The 17,162-nt window shown below is 40.7% G+C and overlaps 1 protein-coding gene across 5 annotated transcripts; it reads right to left on the minus strand.

The window, feature by feature from the left end:
- Positions 1–12,815: 12,815 nt before the first annotated feature.
- LOC100280050 (WD repeat-containing protein DWA2) lies at positions 12,816–16,981 on the minus strand. 5 transcript variants are annotated; one of them, XM_008674808.4, is made up of 14 exons: positions 16,789–16,981; positions 16,619–16,702; positions 16,358–16,490; positions 16,129–16,240; positions 15,515–15,614; positions 15,229–15,356; positions 15,058–15,127; positions 14,197–14,285; positions 13,894–13,939; positions 13,720–13,790; positions 13,574–13,647; positions 13,440–13,498; positions 13,296–13,359; positions 12,816–13,172 (listed from the first exon to the last, which is right to left on the minus strand). In XM_008674808.4, the coding sequence occupies exons 1-13, from the start codon at positions 16,834–16,836 to the stop codon at positions 13,318–13,320; spliced, it is 1,056 nt and encodes a 351-aa protein (XP_008673030.1). In that variant the 5' UTR covers positions 16,837–16,981; the 3' UTR covers positions 12,816–13,172; positions 13,296–13,317. The 5 variants fall into 5 exon arrangements, with proteins under 5 accessions (XP_008673030.1, XP_008673035.1, XP_008673033.1 ...); XM_008674813.4 differs by having other exon boundaries at positions 12,816–13,164; positions 13,291–13,359; XM_008674811.4 differs by having other exon boundaries at positions 13,291–13,359.
- Between the last annotated feature and the right edge of the window lie 181 nt (positions 16,982–17,162).

The raw sequence follows: 17,162 nt of genomic DNA on the forward strand, positions 1-17,162 counted from the left end.
TATATTCGTAAGCTCTGCATTCCCTTGGGAACGTCTTTGGAGCTTCTTCGTCTTTTACTTAGACGGTATCAGCGTTGACTTTTCGCTGTAAGCCTCCCTTAGGAGCTTCTTCGCCTTTTACTTAGGCGGTATCAGCGTTGACTTTTCGCTGTAGGCTCTGCATTCCTTTAGGAACGACTTCTGAGCAGAAAACTTACACTGCGCTCCCTTTGGAACGGCTTTTTGTGACTTCATAAACTTACTCTGCGTTCCTTAGAACGACTTTCTGTTACTCCGAAGGATTTTTAATCCGAAGGTCCTCCTTGGTAATGGAAAAAGTTTTAGGCTTCAGCAACTTAGGCCTGTGGAGCAAATAGATTTTCCTCGTGGGAAACAACGAAATTATTACATGAAAACTATCAATGTTTTTTGCTTCACAGAAAATAAAACTGAGTAGAAAAGACTGCTATCAAAGGTAGGATATGTCAATAAATGTGCTTCGACTCTGGCACAGTGCTGTTGACTGTGCGAGCTTCGGACTGTTCTCTGAAGTCCCTCTGATGTGGAGCGTATTGACTCCCTTCTGGCTGTTGACCTTGCTGCAATGGAGGTGGAGGCGGAAGCTGCTGCCAGGAAGCTTGAGGTTGACTTGCCGAAGCTACAGAAGCCGCAGGGTGGTTGTCTATGTATTGTGGGACATAAGGCGGATGAAACGAAGCAGTATGCATAACCTGCTTCGACTGAGCTTGTTGAGGTGCAGCTTCGGCTAGTTCCTTTTGCTTCTGGATTGTAACATGGCACGTCCTAGTGGTGTGGCCCTTGCCCTCTCCACAGAATAGGCAAAACAGTCTCCTTGGCTGATCTCCGAATCTTCCGCCGAAGCCCCTGGCGCCTCTGCCTCTTGGAGCTGGTGGCCGAAAGAAAGTTTGTTGTTGCCCCGAAGCCTGTGAGGAGCACTGCGGCCTGTTTTGCTGACTCCCCTTATCATCATTCTGAGTGTTGTGAATGGAACGGACATGCCTCGGGTAGTATCTTCCTCCGAAGCCCCTGGTCATCTCAGAAAATCTGAAGGCCTCCTCCCTTCTTTGGCGAAAGTCATTGTCAGCACGAATGTACTCATCCATCTTTTGGAGCAATTTCTCCAAGGTCTGAGGAGGCTTCCGAGCAAAGTATTGAGCTGCAGGTCCAGGACGGAGCCCCTTGATCATGGCTTCGATAACGATTTCATTGGGCACCGTTGGTGCCTGCGCCCTCAATCGTAAGAACCTTTGGACATACGCCTGAAGGTATTCTTCGTGATCCTGAATACACTGGAAGAGGGCTTGAGCTGTAACCGGCTTCGTTTGAAATCCTTGAAAGCTGGTCAGTAACATATCCTTCAGCTTCTGCCATGAAGTGATTGTTCCTGGCCGAAGGGAGGAATACCAGGTCTGAGCAACATTCCTGACGGCCATGACGAAAGACTTCGCCATGATTGCAGCGTTGCCCCCGTACGAAGACACTGTTGCTTCGTAGCTCATCAAGAATTGCTTCGGGTCGGAGTGGCCGTCAAACATGGGGAGCTGGGGTGGCTTATAGGATGGAGGCCAAGGTGTAGCCTGCAGCTCAGCAGACAGAGGAGAAGCATCATCAAAAACAAAATTTCCCTGATGGAAATTATCATACCAGTCGTCTTCGTTGACGAAGCCCTCCTGATGGAGGTCTTTCTGATGAGGCCTTCTGTTCTGCTCATCGTGAGTGAGATGGCGAACTTCCTCAGAAGCTTCGTCAATTTGCCTTTGCAACTCAGCTAGGCGGGCCATCTTCTCCTTCTTCCTCTGCACTTGTTGATGTAGCATCTCCATCTCTCTGATTTCTTGGTCTAGCTCTTCTTCCTCAAGCGTCGGGCTAACAGCTTTTCTCTTCTGGCTTCTGGCCTCCCGAAGAGAGACGGTCTCCTGGTTGTGGTCCAGCGGTTGTAGTGCTGCAGCCCCAGCCGCTGAAGCTTTCTTCGGCGCCATAGCGAAGGTCTATAGCTTCCGAAGGTGTTCACGAAGACTCGAAGTGGAAGTGAGTTCACCGGAGGTGGGCGCCAATGTTGGGGACTTGTTCTCAAATGCTAAGAGTTAAGAACAAGGCAACATAAAAAGTGTTAAGTGTTAAAGTCCTTCGTCCCTCGAAGCATTATGTCCCCTTCGGGAAATAATGAGTCTGGGACGAAGGTCATAAGAGAAATACCTTCGCAAACATAACAGATAATGACGAAGGACTTATATAAAGCATGAAATATAATATAAGCATCATCGCAGAATCATTTCTATTTTATTAACATGGAAAAATAGAAATGATTTCAAATTACAAATGTACCTTCGGTCCTGAGAGAAGGTAGAAAGTACAAGCGTGACGCAAAAGCAAATGCCAAGTCAGCGTGAACAGTATGGGAGTACTGTTCATCTATTTATAGACGCGGGACGCAGCCCACGTAAAATTACATCCATGTCCATTACATTTGTTAACGGCTTATGAAAATCTGTCGAGGCCCCCGAAGTCTTTTCATCTTTAAGTCGGTTCCCCCTTCTGCCATCGCGCCGAAGCTTCCCTGCGCACAGCTTCGGCTACACTCGACCTTCGTCTGGTTCAGGCTTCGTCCTGGCCGTGCTCCATATTCATAATTCTGGATCCGAAAATACCTGTTCACATAATCCACTCGGAAAACATTGTCAAATCATGTTTTTGAGGACCTTCGGAGGACGAAGGCTCCCAACACTTTGTATTAAGTGTATTCTGTGAAAGCCTCATAGTGGATCCCTAGCCACTCACCTCGGAAGTGTTTACGAGTTTTGGCCGACCCAGGCTAGAGGGGATACACAGCTTGTGGGTAAAGTTGTACCACCTCTGCAGAGTGTAAAACTGATATATCAGTCGTGCTCACGGTTATGAGCAACCTGGACTCCTCACATGATAATTGAACTTGAAGATGGAAATAAATCGAGATCCGATGATCTGCCAATGGTTTGCTTAAGTGGTTTCACTTAAGTGTTTTTTATATATACTCTTATACCTTTGTTTAATGGGAATGCTTGAGATTCACACTTATTAGTAAGACATGCGTTGTTAATAAAATGTTGACCAACTAAAATGCTTACTGCTCAACTTTAGCCTTACCTTGTTACCTTGCATTTTCACCCCACTTGCTGAGCTCCGACCATAAGTGAGCTCACCCTTGCTTAATTTTGATCAGAAGTTTGTAGATGAAGATTTTGATGCTGAACTCCATGGATGCTAGCCTAGTGATACCCCCGGTCATCTTCCTGTGGATGGATGTCCTTGTTTCGTTGTACTTTGATGAATAAAGGTTAAGACATTATGTCTGTTCGAAGTGTAATATGTTAATATAATCATTATTTACGCTTTTATGCATTGTTCTTTTGATATATTACACTTGTGACGTCAACATATATATGGAAATAGATCCTGGCACACATATGCTATGCACCCGGCTTCTGCCCTTAGAAACGGGTGTGACAGTTGTGGGAGTTTCCATTGCTTGCACACAAATTTTGAATAACATTTTCGTTCCCACAGCATACACACAAAAATTGGATGTCTCATATCGCGCAAAGCATAAATCATTATAGAAAGTTGCATAAATACCAACACCATACTTCATAGTTAACGAAAAAAATTCTAGTATGGGCTCAACCAATAGCCGCTTGCATAAACAAAGGATTGGAGGAGGTCATTGCCGGAGGACGTCATCGAGATCACCAGATCGGATGAGTTGGTCATCGAAGGCCGCCCAAACCTCCGTGCAGACCGCCGACCCTCGTAGACCGCGCCGCGCCTTGCGCGACCACCGTCACCGCTGGAGCCACCCGTGCCTCGCGTGGCCACCACATGCGTCTTGAGGACGCCGCCGCCGCACACGCCTCGGGAGTCGCGCCGCTGCAGCCCATGCCTTGAGGGTCGTAGCCACCGCCTCCACCCGAGCCTTTAGGGTCGCCGCTGCCACCTCCTATGCCTTGGGGGTTGCCGTCGTCGTCCCCCATCGTCGCCGCACGCGCCTCGAGGGCGCCGTCGCAGCTAAAACCTTAATCCCTGACAGCTTGGGGTGATTTTTTATACGTCCGGATCTGGTGCGGCTGAACCAGACAACACTATTGGACCAGAGCTTCCTCTAGTTATTGAAAGACCAAGACTTTAGATATGATATATATATATACATGTATGTGTGTATATATCGATATGATTTGATAATTGATATATGTTTTAAATTTCAAAAAAATTGTTGGTCCTTACATTTGGCTATTCTCAATGAAAATTTCGTAACACTATTTCCAACATCACTAAATTATCAAAAGTGTCATACATAGACTAGACGAGTAGGGGTGGAAACGGATCGAATACGTATGGATACGAATTCGAATGTCACAGTTTACCATATTTTAGTCTGAATTCGGATACGAATACAAAATGGATAGTCGAATCTGAATTCTTATTCGAATATTTACTCAATTCAACTCAAACAACATACCCTGAAATTTAACATATGTATATGTTGATTTTTATTTAAGTAGAAGTTTATAGTCAATAGATAGTTAAAACAAACTTAAATTAAAATAGATTTCTCGTGATCCTCCATATCCATGTCAACAAAACTATATAAATAGTATCTTTAAACTATCGAAGCATGTAACAAAAGATAATATTTATCTATATATTGTAAAGTGGAGAGTTATAGCTGAATGTTTATGGAACTTCGTTGAGATGTGTTCACTATATAGATAAAGTTGAGAGTTATAATTGAATGTTTATGAAACCTATTGAATTTTATTATTGAATATCACTAGAAATATAAGGTTGATATATTTATTTATTTATCATATAAATATTTTTTAACATTTTAAATGATATATATCATTTTTCTAGTATATTATTAAACTTAAAATCATTTTTAATTAATAATTAGTGATAAAGTTAAGTTTGAAATGGTTTCATGAAACATATTTTTTTTCACAAATACAGATAGTATCGGATGTTTCATGGTTTTTTTGAATACGAATATGGAATCGGATAGAGAAAAGTACTAAAAATCGAATTCGAATACATCCATTTGACATCCATATTGAAATCGAATACGGATACAGATATCCATATTAGCCGTTTTAGCGAATACGAATACAGATAATTCGGATCTCCAGACATCCATTTTCAGCCCTATAGACGAGACTACATTGCTCCCTCTTTTTGTATCTCGTAGACTATGATTGTATTGTATCTAGGGATTACTGATTTAAATAGCCATATGTTATATGCTTGTAACCATTGCATGGGAGTATGGGCAAACACTAGGGTCGCTAAGCTCTGGGTATGCTCCTGGTGTCATGAAACTAAGAATGAAACAATGTCTCTCAATGCAAAATTTTACTTTACTATTTTATAGATTAACATATCAATTAAATGCTGCAATTTAATGATCAATAGAAATTAATAAAATATATGAAGATGATACAAATTATCCTCAATGGAGGTTTCACACGGTTTTTAAGACTTTGGAAACGAGTCGATATAGTTTCATCCACATAAAACCAATTTTATCCCATGAAACTCAAACCTTTTAAATGTCATAAAAAGCTTTGATGTGGTACGCTATTAAGACCTTGTTGATTTCCCTCCTAGTAGATTATATAAGTTAGATTATGGTGGAAGCCTAGGAGGTTAAAATGTCAATTTGTGATCACAAATAAGCTAAAATAAACTAGCATATATTTATGGTATCAAAGCGATATTTTACCCTCCTCTTCCACTGTAATATAACTTATATAATTTAGTACGGAAACAAACATACTCTAAATATGCATGAAACCACCATAAAACTACCACTGATAATAGCCTTAAACAGCTTCGAGCCATGGACATATTCGTTGGAGGAGACACCAATGCATGGGAAATCCACCCCTTTGGATGATTGAATCAAAGGGTTTATTTGGATACTCGATGAAGTAAAAATTGAACTAAATTATATCTCAATCTACTTCAATATATACTAGGTATATGCCCGTGCGTTGCAACGGTATACAAAATATTCGATAAAATATCAGTGCACAACGATTATATAAATCAAATATTATATATACTATCGACCTCAAAATCTTACAAATTCTTTGGCAACAACCAATACAAAACTAAACTAAATCATGAAAATTAATAAATGAACTAAATACATGAAATGACTAAACCCAAATCTAGTCTCTCTGAAGTTTATACACATGCAATAGGAAGAGTATCTACAAAGAGGCAATCACCAGGCATCTCTACTCTACACCGTCAGAACTCAAAAGATGATAAAGGGTACATCAAAGGAGTGCCCATTAGGAGCAACCTAGAGAACTGGTTTGTCGCACATCTGACGACTCCACACATTATAGAAGAATGGGAATACGTTATCTAAATCTGTATAATCATACATGAGACCACCACGGTTATAAAACCAAATGCGTAAAAAATAATAAAGGGTAATCATGTTTCAAATGAATTGTAGCTCATAAAAATTATTTTTACTATAGTATGTAACAGTTAGTTCCTTGCGGCTGGTAAAAATTAAATTAAGTTTGCCTATGTCATTAAGAACATGTATGAATGCCAACTTTAAACTTCTAGCTTTCTAATATCATGTCACAAATTGGTAACTTTCTCCATGGGTTCTAGAAGCTCTCAAGGAGCAACAATTCAGAAGCGAACTGGACGAAAATGCATGGGCTAAGTATAAAAAAACTAAGAAAATTATTTTAAGCTCATAAAATTGTTTGGTTATAAAGACCCATCACTTATAAGTTTCTTCTCCTAGCGGTGTCGATGAGCACCATCTCTTCGTTCCTGACGATGTCCATGAGGAACTCCGCCTATGAAATCATGCCATAACTTTAGTTCCTTAATTTCTTTCTCTATCTACAACAAACAAGTGAAATTTTACATCATGTCATTGAAGTCGTCATATTTTCATAGTGAAGACAACCGACATGCTAAATGACATATGCAACATGTGCAGTTAGTTCACTATGGTTACTATGTTTCATCATGTACAAAGATGTTGGGATGAATACACATGAAAAAGTCACAAGTAGCATATACCTTCTGGATTTGATTGTCCTTTTCTTCCACTAATGCTTCAAGACCAGAATACGAAGCTGGGCATCACAATTCACTCTCCAATCTTGCATCAGGCTACATAAACTTTAATAAAGAAGAAATCGTCTATCTGATATAGTATCAATACACGATTCAAAGTTATTTTGATCCTAAGGGAGAAACGGAACTTGTTGTTAACTGAAAACAGTAAAGTAAAAGCACCTTAAATGCATGTTTGGGGTGGTTATCCAATGCATGTTGTAAAAGCACCTTAAATAACCAATATATATATAAATAGGGAACCAAATGGAAGGAAAAAGCTGCCATGGTGAGGGCTAGTTTGAGAATGCTAGAACGACAAAGAGACTACGAGACCCCATAGTGAAGTTTCCTCAGGACCCCCCCTAGTACAGTCTTTCCTCTCCTAGGATATCCCTCACCTCGCCTGCATGAGAACATACATGCAGCTTTGCTATCTATATTGGCTACATGCAAAATAATCAATATAACATGCATGCACACTATTTGATCTCGCTGCCCATACAAAGATCAAAATTGGATGCAGATGCAGGGAGTATCTTATTAGGGAGAAAATTTAAAAGTGACATTCTATGCCAAACATGTCAATAGGATCAGAGCAAACTTACAAATCCAGGTGTCATTGCTGGCTTCCAAGCTGGGAGTTTTTGCTGGGTAAATCTATAGAAAACTGCAAAACAAACAAACTTTTTTTAAAAAACATGGAACTCTAGAACTATAAAGGGACAACATGTTATGAAATTAGGAATATCTTAGTTGATATGACATTTTCCATGTTAAGTAAATTAATTTTCTTGCAGTTTGCTGAAACTGGTTGACACAGGATGGTTAGGAGACGAAACCATTCCTCTGCACTCTGCACTTAAGTCGACTGCACCTATAGACTCAACTGCAAGTGCTCAATGCTTTCAGCACAGATCGCGTAGCTAAAGTCCAAAGAATGCAGTCAACTGGACTGAACAAAAACGAAAGGTTATCAGAACAGATAGTCAAAATACATGACTTGAGACCAAAAGAAATATCTGTTTAGTCCATAAAGTCTGATACCCATACAACATTTTCTAGCTTTGTAGTCTGATACTTAGTGCACTTTCTTTTAATCCAAAAATAGAATGTGATGCTCATGACTGTCTTTGATTTGTCCTCTGGTGTAGTACCGATAATATATCAGGTTCATCGGGCACGTGATGGATCCAACTTTGCCACAAGAAAAGTGGAGGCAAAGAGAAGGGCCTAGTTGTATTCACCTTGATTGCTTCTTTCCAGGTGCTTATACTTCTAGACATGATAATATTTGAAACTTCTTTGGACGGATTAAATAATTTATACAAACCCATACCAGTTATGATTCTCATTTTTCAATCCTTTGAACTTGAAAATGCCTTTGCCTTGTTCATGCTGACAATTTTTGAGTTATAAGGTCAATGACTATTTTGAACCTTGTATCTCCCAAAACGCCGCATGAAGTCACTGTTACTTTGGTTATATTAAATGGTACTGTTCCAAACTGTTATCAAACTTAAGATTAATTGAAATGGAAACATGAACTGTTGTATAAAATGCTCCTTGTAGCCCTTGCCCACCTCACTAAAATTTATGTTCATTGAACCCATAGGTTTATGGTATATCTTCATCAGCTACCAATTAATATCATCCTTAGTCTCAATAGTTACCAGACAATATCATTCTTGGTGACTTGGTCTCAGTTTGATTAGTGCAGTTGCTTATGATCCATGGATAAATTGTTGTGGTACAACTGCTAGAATATATACTGCATTACTGCTAGGTTGAATTTTTTTAGGACTGCAAAGGTCAGCCTCATGAAATATGCCAGTGTGAATTTGGTCTGACTATCTGTTCAACTGATTCTCTTGCAGAAGGAAGAAGTGGGTTTTGAGCATCAGGCTGCAATCATGCCTGATGTTCCTCCGCCAGAACAGGCAAGGATTTTTCTCTCTTTCCTTTGATATCCGTGGATGAAAAAACAGATATCTAATAAGCAATCAAATGCAGCTCTCTTTCCTTTGATGTATCTCCTGCTATAGATCGGCTTTGATTTGTGCAAAAAAAAGGCAGACAGACAGAGAGCTCGTTCTGCACTTTCTAAAAATTTCTTGCATTCTGTTTCTTCCAGATCTCCAAGATGGTAAAAGGGGTTAACCCATTTAAACACCCTTGACAGTTCCATTCCATATCTATGCTACTTCCTTGAAATTAGAGGACAATTAAGAGCATATACAGTTAGTTAGGAAGAAGAACATTTGCTGCAGATCACTTATGCACGGTGAACTAATACCAAGGAAGTAGCATATAAAACAACTGGAGCAGAAAATAAAAATAAAACTTGCACTACATCCATTTAACTATAGAAGCACTTTGAGCCAAAGATGATGATAGGCTACCAAGAATGACATCATGCACATACCTGTCTTTGGCTAGGCTGGTTTCGTGGGGGTGATCCACCAAGCGACGGGGGATGAGAGGAGCCTTCACTATAATTTGTTGTCTGCTTCTTCTCATTTAAAAAAACAAAGTGAGAAGCTAAACCAAATCCTGTTGTACCAATATATGAATGATTATATGATTATACAAATTAAATCTAAGAGAAAAGAAAAATATTATGTGATTGCTAACAATGACATAAGCGATTCAAACTCTTATATACAAAAGGGTTAATAATTGGATCACACAAGCTGTTAAACATCGCAAAACACCACTATTGCATCAAAATAATAGATATCCGTACATTTCTGTAGTATCAGAATTGAATCAAAACAAAAATAACAAAGGTTTAAAAGTAAACATTCCATTGCTTTTGCATTATGTCAAAAACAAGCAAAGGCAGTCTGTCATGTTTCTTTGGCATTGTTCTAAAAGAAAAAGATAACACTAAATTGAGAAGAGCAGACCGAGAGCCCCCGGATTTGAGAAGAGCTCCCAGACCCAGCCCCATGTCGTTACACCGGGAGATCCACCACGGCTCAAAGCAACCTAGCAGCGGGAAACATAGACGTGGAGGTCAAATGGCCACGCACAGCCACAGGGCATAACATGGCCACACTTTGCAAGTTATAGGGAATAAACTCAATTATTGCTTGAACAGTGCTGTTTAGATTAATTAAACCAATAGAACACTTGCTTTTTTTGTTTTGGTCACTAAGCAAGAAACAAAACTGAAACATAAACTGGGAAGTCACTATATTATAAGCAAATATTGACATCTTAAGAAACATTCATTGTATATGCTCAAGTGATAAATAGGTGGCAACACAAGACAAGATTATACTCTAGAATAATAGCAGTTTGACAATATGCGTGTCTAGGCACCATGAGTGATCGATCCAAGCAGTGATCGCCGATGTACCAGTGTTGTGCGTGTTCATGACAATGAACTGAAAGCGGGACTCAGAGTTCCTAGAGCAATCAAGCACATTTTTGACAGAACCAGACCGCATAGGAGTGCAAGCCAAAAAAACCCCAACACAAACCCTCACCTCCTGACAACAAACAGCGACCCCTCGACGTCCTTCCAGCTCTGCACGAAACAAACCAATAACCAGAGAATCTGCCATGAGATGATGCTGGATCGGATAATGGTCCAGTAAATGGAGCATGAGGAAAGAAGAATCTATGGCTCACTTGACGTGCGCGGTAGTGTCCACCATGAGATCTTGTTGGATCAGATCGGGGGAAGGGAGAATCTGTTGCTCACCCACTGTTTGAGGTCGGTAGGAGCAGAGGATCATGTCACACGGGGGACCGGTGCTCCAAGGCCAGATGGTGGTCGGCGGAGAGCATCACAACGGGGAGCGAGGCAGTGAGGCGGATGGTTCATCAGGTTGGCGCTGGTGGTCATCGGAGCCCCCTCGCCTCCCGATAGGATGTCGCGCGCCTGCACGCGCGGGGCCACCACCAGGAGGGTTTGTGGCTAGGGCGGGGGTGGGGGTGGTTGGGCGAGAGGGAGACACGGGTGTCGCGGCGGGGACCGGTGCTCCAAGGCCAGATGGTGGTCGGCGGAGAGCATCACAACAGGGAGCGAGGCGATGAGGCGGATGGTTGGGCCGCCGCCAGGAGGGTTCGAGGCTAGGGCGAGGGCGGGGGTGGTTGGGCGAGAGGGAGACATGGGTGTCGCGGCGGGGGCATCACGAGCGAGCTGTACCGATTCGCTATCTGGGCTGCACCAAACATCGCTGGAATATGGGCCACATGAAGATTTTAGCCCACGACACCAGCATTGTTTGTGGTGCTTTCTTTACTATTGTGGTTAGTGCCATACCGGCTAGTGAAACAGGTAGAGAACGGCTTATAAGCGTTGGTGCAGCCCCAAATGTCAACTTGTTTGTGACTTAATGGCGTTGGTAGAGAACGATTTAGGTAATGTTGATATTTGTTTTGCTTGGAGAGGAAATGAGCCTGCTGGGTTGCATGCGTTGGGATGGCGCGAGAGGGAGCAGAGCTGCGCTTTGGTGGGGCCCACGGCATGGGAGGCAGGACGCGAGAGGGAGCAGAGCTACGCCTTAGTGGGGCCCGCGGCGTGGGAGGCAGAACCGTGCACCACTCTGGATGTGTACGTCTACACTATCGTCTTATATAGTAGTATATATATATATATATATACATGACCATTCAAACATGACCCAAGGTTTTGATTTAAGAGAATAAAATATACTCCATACGAAATTATCTTTGGATTGAATGTAACACACAAGGGATCGAGACCTTGCAGTTGCAGAGATACCGAATTTGTTTCGTTGGTTGCATTGCATAACTCAAATAAACATATATAATATTTTTGTCCTATATAAACATGATGCGCTTAACAAAATTGTGTTTAAGCCCTGTTTGAGAACAAAGTTTTTGAAAACCACAGTTTTTGAAATACTACAGCATACTTTAGTCATGACAATACCGCAGTTTACAATACCACAATTTTGGAAACTGAGGTCCAGACCTAAGTTTAGAATACCTTAAAACAACTATAGTATTTGCAATACTTCAGTTTTGAAAATAGATATTTTAGCCAGCTTGCCAAACACCATTCTGTATATAATACTGCAGTATTTGAGAATACTACAATATTCTTCCAAAACTGTGAAAAAACTTCACTCCCAAACACCCCCTTAGTTGTTTGCGTTTTGTTGAATGCAGTAACCTCCATGTTTTAGTTAAGATCTTATTTTAAGTGAGGGTGAGAAAATTTCTTTTGGGTACGTATTAACTTGTGCAAATGTACGCCCCTTTGGAATGCAGAAATTTAAGAGGAATCATGCAGGAGAGATCAATTCATTTTTACAGGAAAAACACAAAAAACAAAAAAATCCTGCATTCCAAAGAGGCATACACTGTTTAATACAACCAAATCTGACCTACTACTGCTACATTGAGTCTGGTTTTACCATTGTGCAAGTCTACTTAAAAGCCTAAGTATGACAATGAAACGTGAGCCAACTACATGATATAAGTTAATACAGCAGAATATTAGATTATGGTTCACTTATTAGTTCAAAGAACTTGGATTGCCTAGCTGTACACGGGCGTTGGAAAAGTTCACAACCTTTTTTTTTCTAATTTGACGAATGCACATATGTGATGACTAATTGAGCCATTAAACACATTTTTGGGCATGAACCAACTATAGGACATGTACCTTGCAAAGAAGATGGGCAAGTATTGTGCAAATAAGAAAAATATTGAATACATAACATGATAGTTCATAAAATAACTTATTCTCGTTAATCTGAATGGTTTACCAAATTTGCTCAATTCTACCTGCAAAGAACGAAATTCTGAATGCGAAACAGAAAAGTAAAAAAAAAAAACTAATCCTACTAATCTGAAATTCTGAACGGTTTTACAAATTGAGTTCAACCCCACCTCATCATATAACACAAGACCTTTTCATGGACACTTCAAATATACAACATCCTAAAAATTGATTTCTGTAACAATCTTGTTATCCATTTTTCTGCCATTGCTACAACAGTAAACCGAATCATCACATAAATGCTTGTTAAGAGGCTACAGAATGGCAAGGCAAAGCTACTCAGCTTCCAATATGAACAAACAAGCCCACATGTAGCAGGAAGAGAACAGTTTATTAGGACATGAGGTAACTTCAGTAATAATAAGGACAAGATAAAGGAAACAAGAAACCATATTTTGCACCTTACAATTTAGAAAACTAGACAAGGTTCATTTTCTCTGCAAGTAGGGCTTGACTGATTCCAAGACAACCTGACCATCAGAGAAGCTCATGAATGTTTAGGACATGTAAGGCAAAGTTCGACAAGGCAATAAAGCATGTGAGCACATACCCTTCCATCATATGACAAAGAAGCGAATAATGATGGATCATGGGAGCTCCATGCAATACCTACAATTTTAGTTAACCCTGTCATTCCTTGTCAAAGTTCTAATTGATAAGCGAAGTATGAAGGTTGGAGGATACCATAGATGCTGTCTTCATAGTCAGTATATGAGTTGAGTAATGGTACTTCTTGCCTATTGGATAAAGCAGAAGGGCTGTGCAAAATGACCAGGGCATCAATACCACAACTTTAAACAAAATGATCTAACAAGCACAAGAATAGAGACCTATCAGATTCAGGATCGTCACTGCTAACTTTAGCCAACCATAAATTTACAGTTGAATCTGTTCCAGCACTCTACAGAAGGTCCAATATCATCAGTACACAATAAAACCAATGCATCATTATGTTAACCCTGCCAAAAAAGTTACATGTGGACGGAGGTAGGAAGGAGACAAACCAGAAGGAGCTCATCATACGCAGGATTGTGCCGAACAGCCCATGTCCTGTAAAAATAATGAGACCATAAAAAACCCCCGATCTTTGCTAGATAAGAAAGGCAAAACAAATCTGTAATCACAATTGTTAATGACCGAACCATTTCCGGAAACTAACTCTGAATTGGATGAAATTTGCTTTTTTTGGAAGGTAAGTGTCAAACCGACATTCACCGCATATATACAAACAGAATGATTGAGAACATTTAAAGATTGCACATTGCAGTGAAAAGATTCTGGTTTGAGTATATTATTACAGTACTTACCAATGTGAGTGCCCAGGGAGATCTTTTAGAGGATACTTAAGCATTCTGAGATCCCACAAGCGAATTCCAAATTCCTCTTCTGCTGTTGCCTGATGTTTATATTCGACTACTTATCAGAAGCAAACATTTTATTTGGGAGCAACAATATAAATAAGTTGATAATAATTCAATAATGAACTAGCAATAGATGTCATTGTTAATGAACTTGAACACGGGTGTCCAATTTGACAGACTCTATGAATTGGATTGGGACTTGCTAGATTATATTAATACAACTCTAAACCAAAAAAAATGAATTTGTTGGTAGAACACAATCAAGAGTTATAATCGGTTATTTAATAATAACGAAGCAAAAACCCATGTCATATGCCATACCCAGTGTGAACATGATATTTAACTACTGAAGCAAGAAAAAAAATGCAAAATCCATAATCAAATATAAAAAAATAAAATTGAAATGTAACCAAGAAACAAAAGATACTACAAAGTTGATGTCTTCAATGCTACTAAAGAAAGCTAATTCATAAGAATGTTCGTTTTATGTAAAGGCAACAACTAATATGCAATTAGCCAATCAAGTCTTGTGTGCAAGTGTGCAAGCGAGGTTCCTGATTCGTTAGATAATGATCCAACCATGAATCATATTTAACACTTAAACCCTTCCACCACCAGCTCGTGTAGATTTATAGAAAACCCCATAACAAACCACGATCATGTCTACAATTAGATCATAATCTAACAGACTAAGAGGCTCGCTTGCAAGCTTGCACATAAGGTCTGATTGCATATTAGTTGTTGCCTTATGTAAATATATATGATGTATTGCTTGATATATGGGAAACAAGAAAGTGTCAAACTCACAACAATGTTTTGCTTCTTGGGGTTATAATCCACATCCCGTATATGTGCATGTTCAATTGCAGTTGATTTTCTGGGAATGATACATTTAAAGATAAATATAACTGCAACATTTCAATAAAATGAACTATAGATAAAAGCATAGTAAACAATAGATCAAGATAATATATTAACTCCATAGAACGTAGATCCCACAGCTGAAGTGATGAATCAGATATTGCAGCAACTAAATTATGATTGTGTGGATCCCAAGCTCCACCACGTAAATTTGGAAGCATGTCAGTTGATCCCTGTGAGATCACCTGTAATGCATGACATTGTGAAGCATTAAGTATATAAACAGATGGTGTGTAGATTCTTGACATTTCATAATCTGGTACTTAAGCTAATGTTTGAAAACAGAGTAAGTATTTTGCAAGTACTCTAATGATATATTGATAAAAGAAGGATGGTGACACACCTTAGCTATTTTTTTTGACGTGTCTATGTTCCAAAGAAAAATATTTCGGTCATCAATGCTAATTAGTTTATCATGCTTTCCAAGTGGCCACCAGATCACACTACAAAATAACCAGCTTAGAGGTGTCAAGAACCAATAAAGATGTTACACATATCACTAGCAGCTTTTAAGAATACGAAGCAAGCAAGACTAGTTTAAAAGATTCATATAGAAATAACTGTAGAGTTAAAATAAAATATTCTAATCTATTATCCCTTCATGAGCACTGTGGGAAATAATCCTACTATATTGCTTAAATGGTGCTCATGGAATGTGAAACAGGCGCAACATGCTAGACAGGAAACATGTTCAATTGTCAATTGCACCTTCCTTGGTAACTATGCTCTCATGTGTAGTGAACACGCGATATAGTCACACAAGTGAGGCCACAATAATCTAACCACAAATAAAGGCCATGTGAATCAGGAAAGAATTCACCACACACCACAGAGTTGCATTTCAGCTAACAAAGTTGGACGCAACTCCGAAATTCAAAATATAGGAAGAATCTAGCACAGTAAGTAGATCAAACATCTCTAGAACAACAAAAAAAATCAACAGAAACAGGAGTGCACCGTCTAATCTTGCCCGTATGCCCACTAAGCTCAAAGAGCTGCTCAAGTTGTGGTGAGTTTGATTGCCCATTGAGCTCCGGGATCTTCCAAACTGATGCACCATAGCCCTCACCTGGTATTCATATCACGAATTTTCAAATTACAAGAAAACTACACACTACATTTTTTTTTGTTATGCAAATTACAATGCTCACGAGTCACGAACAGAGACAACTTTTGCGTTCTTTACCAGACGTGTAGACTGTGGAGAAAACCCTGTGATCGAAGGGGCATGATTTGAGGTCCCAAATCTCGTTGGGGTGGTAGAAGAGGCCATCGCACACCAGCTCGCTCTCCGCCGGCGAAAACCGGATCAGGTGCACCTACTTGTATGCACGCAGAGGAATCGAGATCCAAATCAAATCCCACGCCATTTCACCTGGCAGAAAAAGTACTACTCGATCGCAATCCCACCAGGCGCGATGAGCCTTCATGAACGCGAGACACGCACCTCGTTCTCCTCCTTGAGGCTGAGGGTGCCGGCGAGGAAGGTGGTCGAGCCGGCGTCCGCGCGTATGTCGGCGATACACCGCGCCTGCAAGAGCCGAGACCCGAGAGAGCAGGAAGAGGTTAAGACAGGTCGTTCAAGAATGTTTCAGAAGGCGCTGCTTGCTTGCTTGCCTGGTACTTGAGGCCACCATACACGATGCCGCTGGATCCGCCCTGCATTTTCTCGCGCGCTTTGGATCCACCCGGCGACGCCGCTGATCGCTCTCTCCCACCTCCGAGACGGAAGAGACCGCGGGAGCAGGCAGCCGCCTTCCACACGAGTACACGACGAACCAAAAGTACGATATCGCGAGTGAAAACGTAATTCACTGGAATACGTGTTTAGGAGCAGACAGCGTAGTAGCAGAGAATAACGAAGCGGATGGTGACATGGAGGAGGGAATGGATGACGGGTCGGCTGTGGTCCTGTGGACGTGGCGCGACGGGCATCGGCTGCTCCGCATCCCCTCTCCACCACTCCTCTCCACCCCAAAACCCCCCGCGGC

Source organism: Zea mays, chromosome 1 (genome assembly GCF_902167145.1).
Source record: "Zea mays cultivar B73 chromosome 1, Zm-B73-REFERENCE-NAM-5.0, whole genome shotgun sequence".
NCBI lineage: Eukaryota > Viridiplantae > Streptophyta > Magnoliopsida > Poales > Poaceae > Zea > Zea mays.

Coding starts and splice junctions, on each gene's coding strand:
- LOC100280050 (XM_008674808.4), bottom strand. CDS start 16,836: ATGCAGGGCGGATCCAGCGGCATCGTGTATGGTGGCCTCAAGTACCAG. Junction 13,940..14,196: donor CTCCCTGGGCACTCACATTG/GTAAGTACTGTA, acceptor TTATTTTTACAG/GACATGGGCTGTTCGGCACA. Junction 13,648..13,719: donor GACGATCCTGAATCTGATAG/GTCTCTATTCTT, acceptor CATTTTGCACAG/CCCTTCTGCTTTATCCAATA.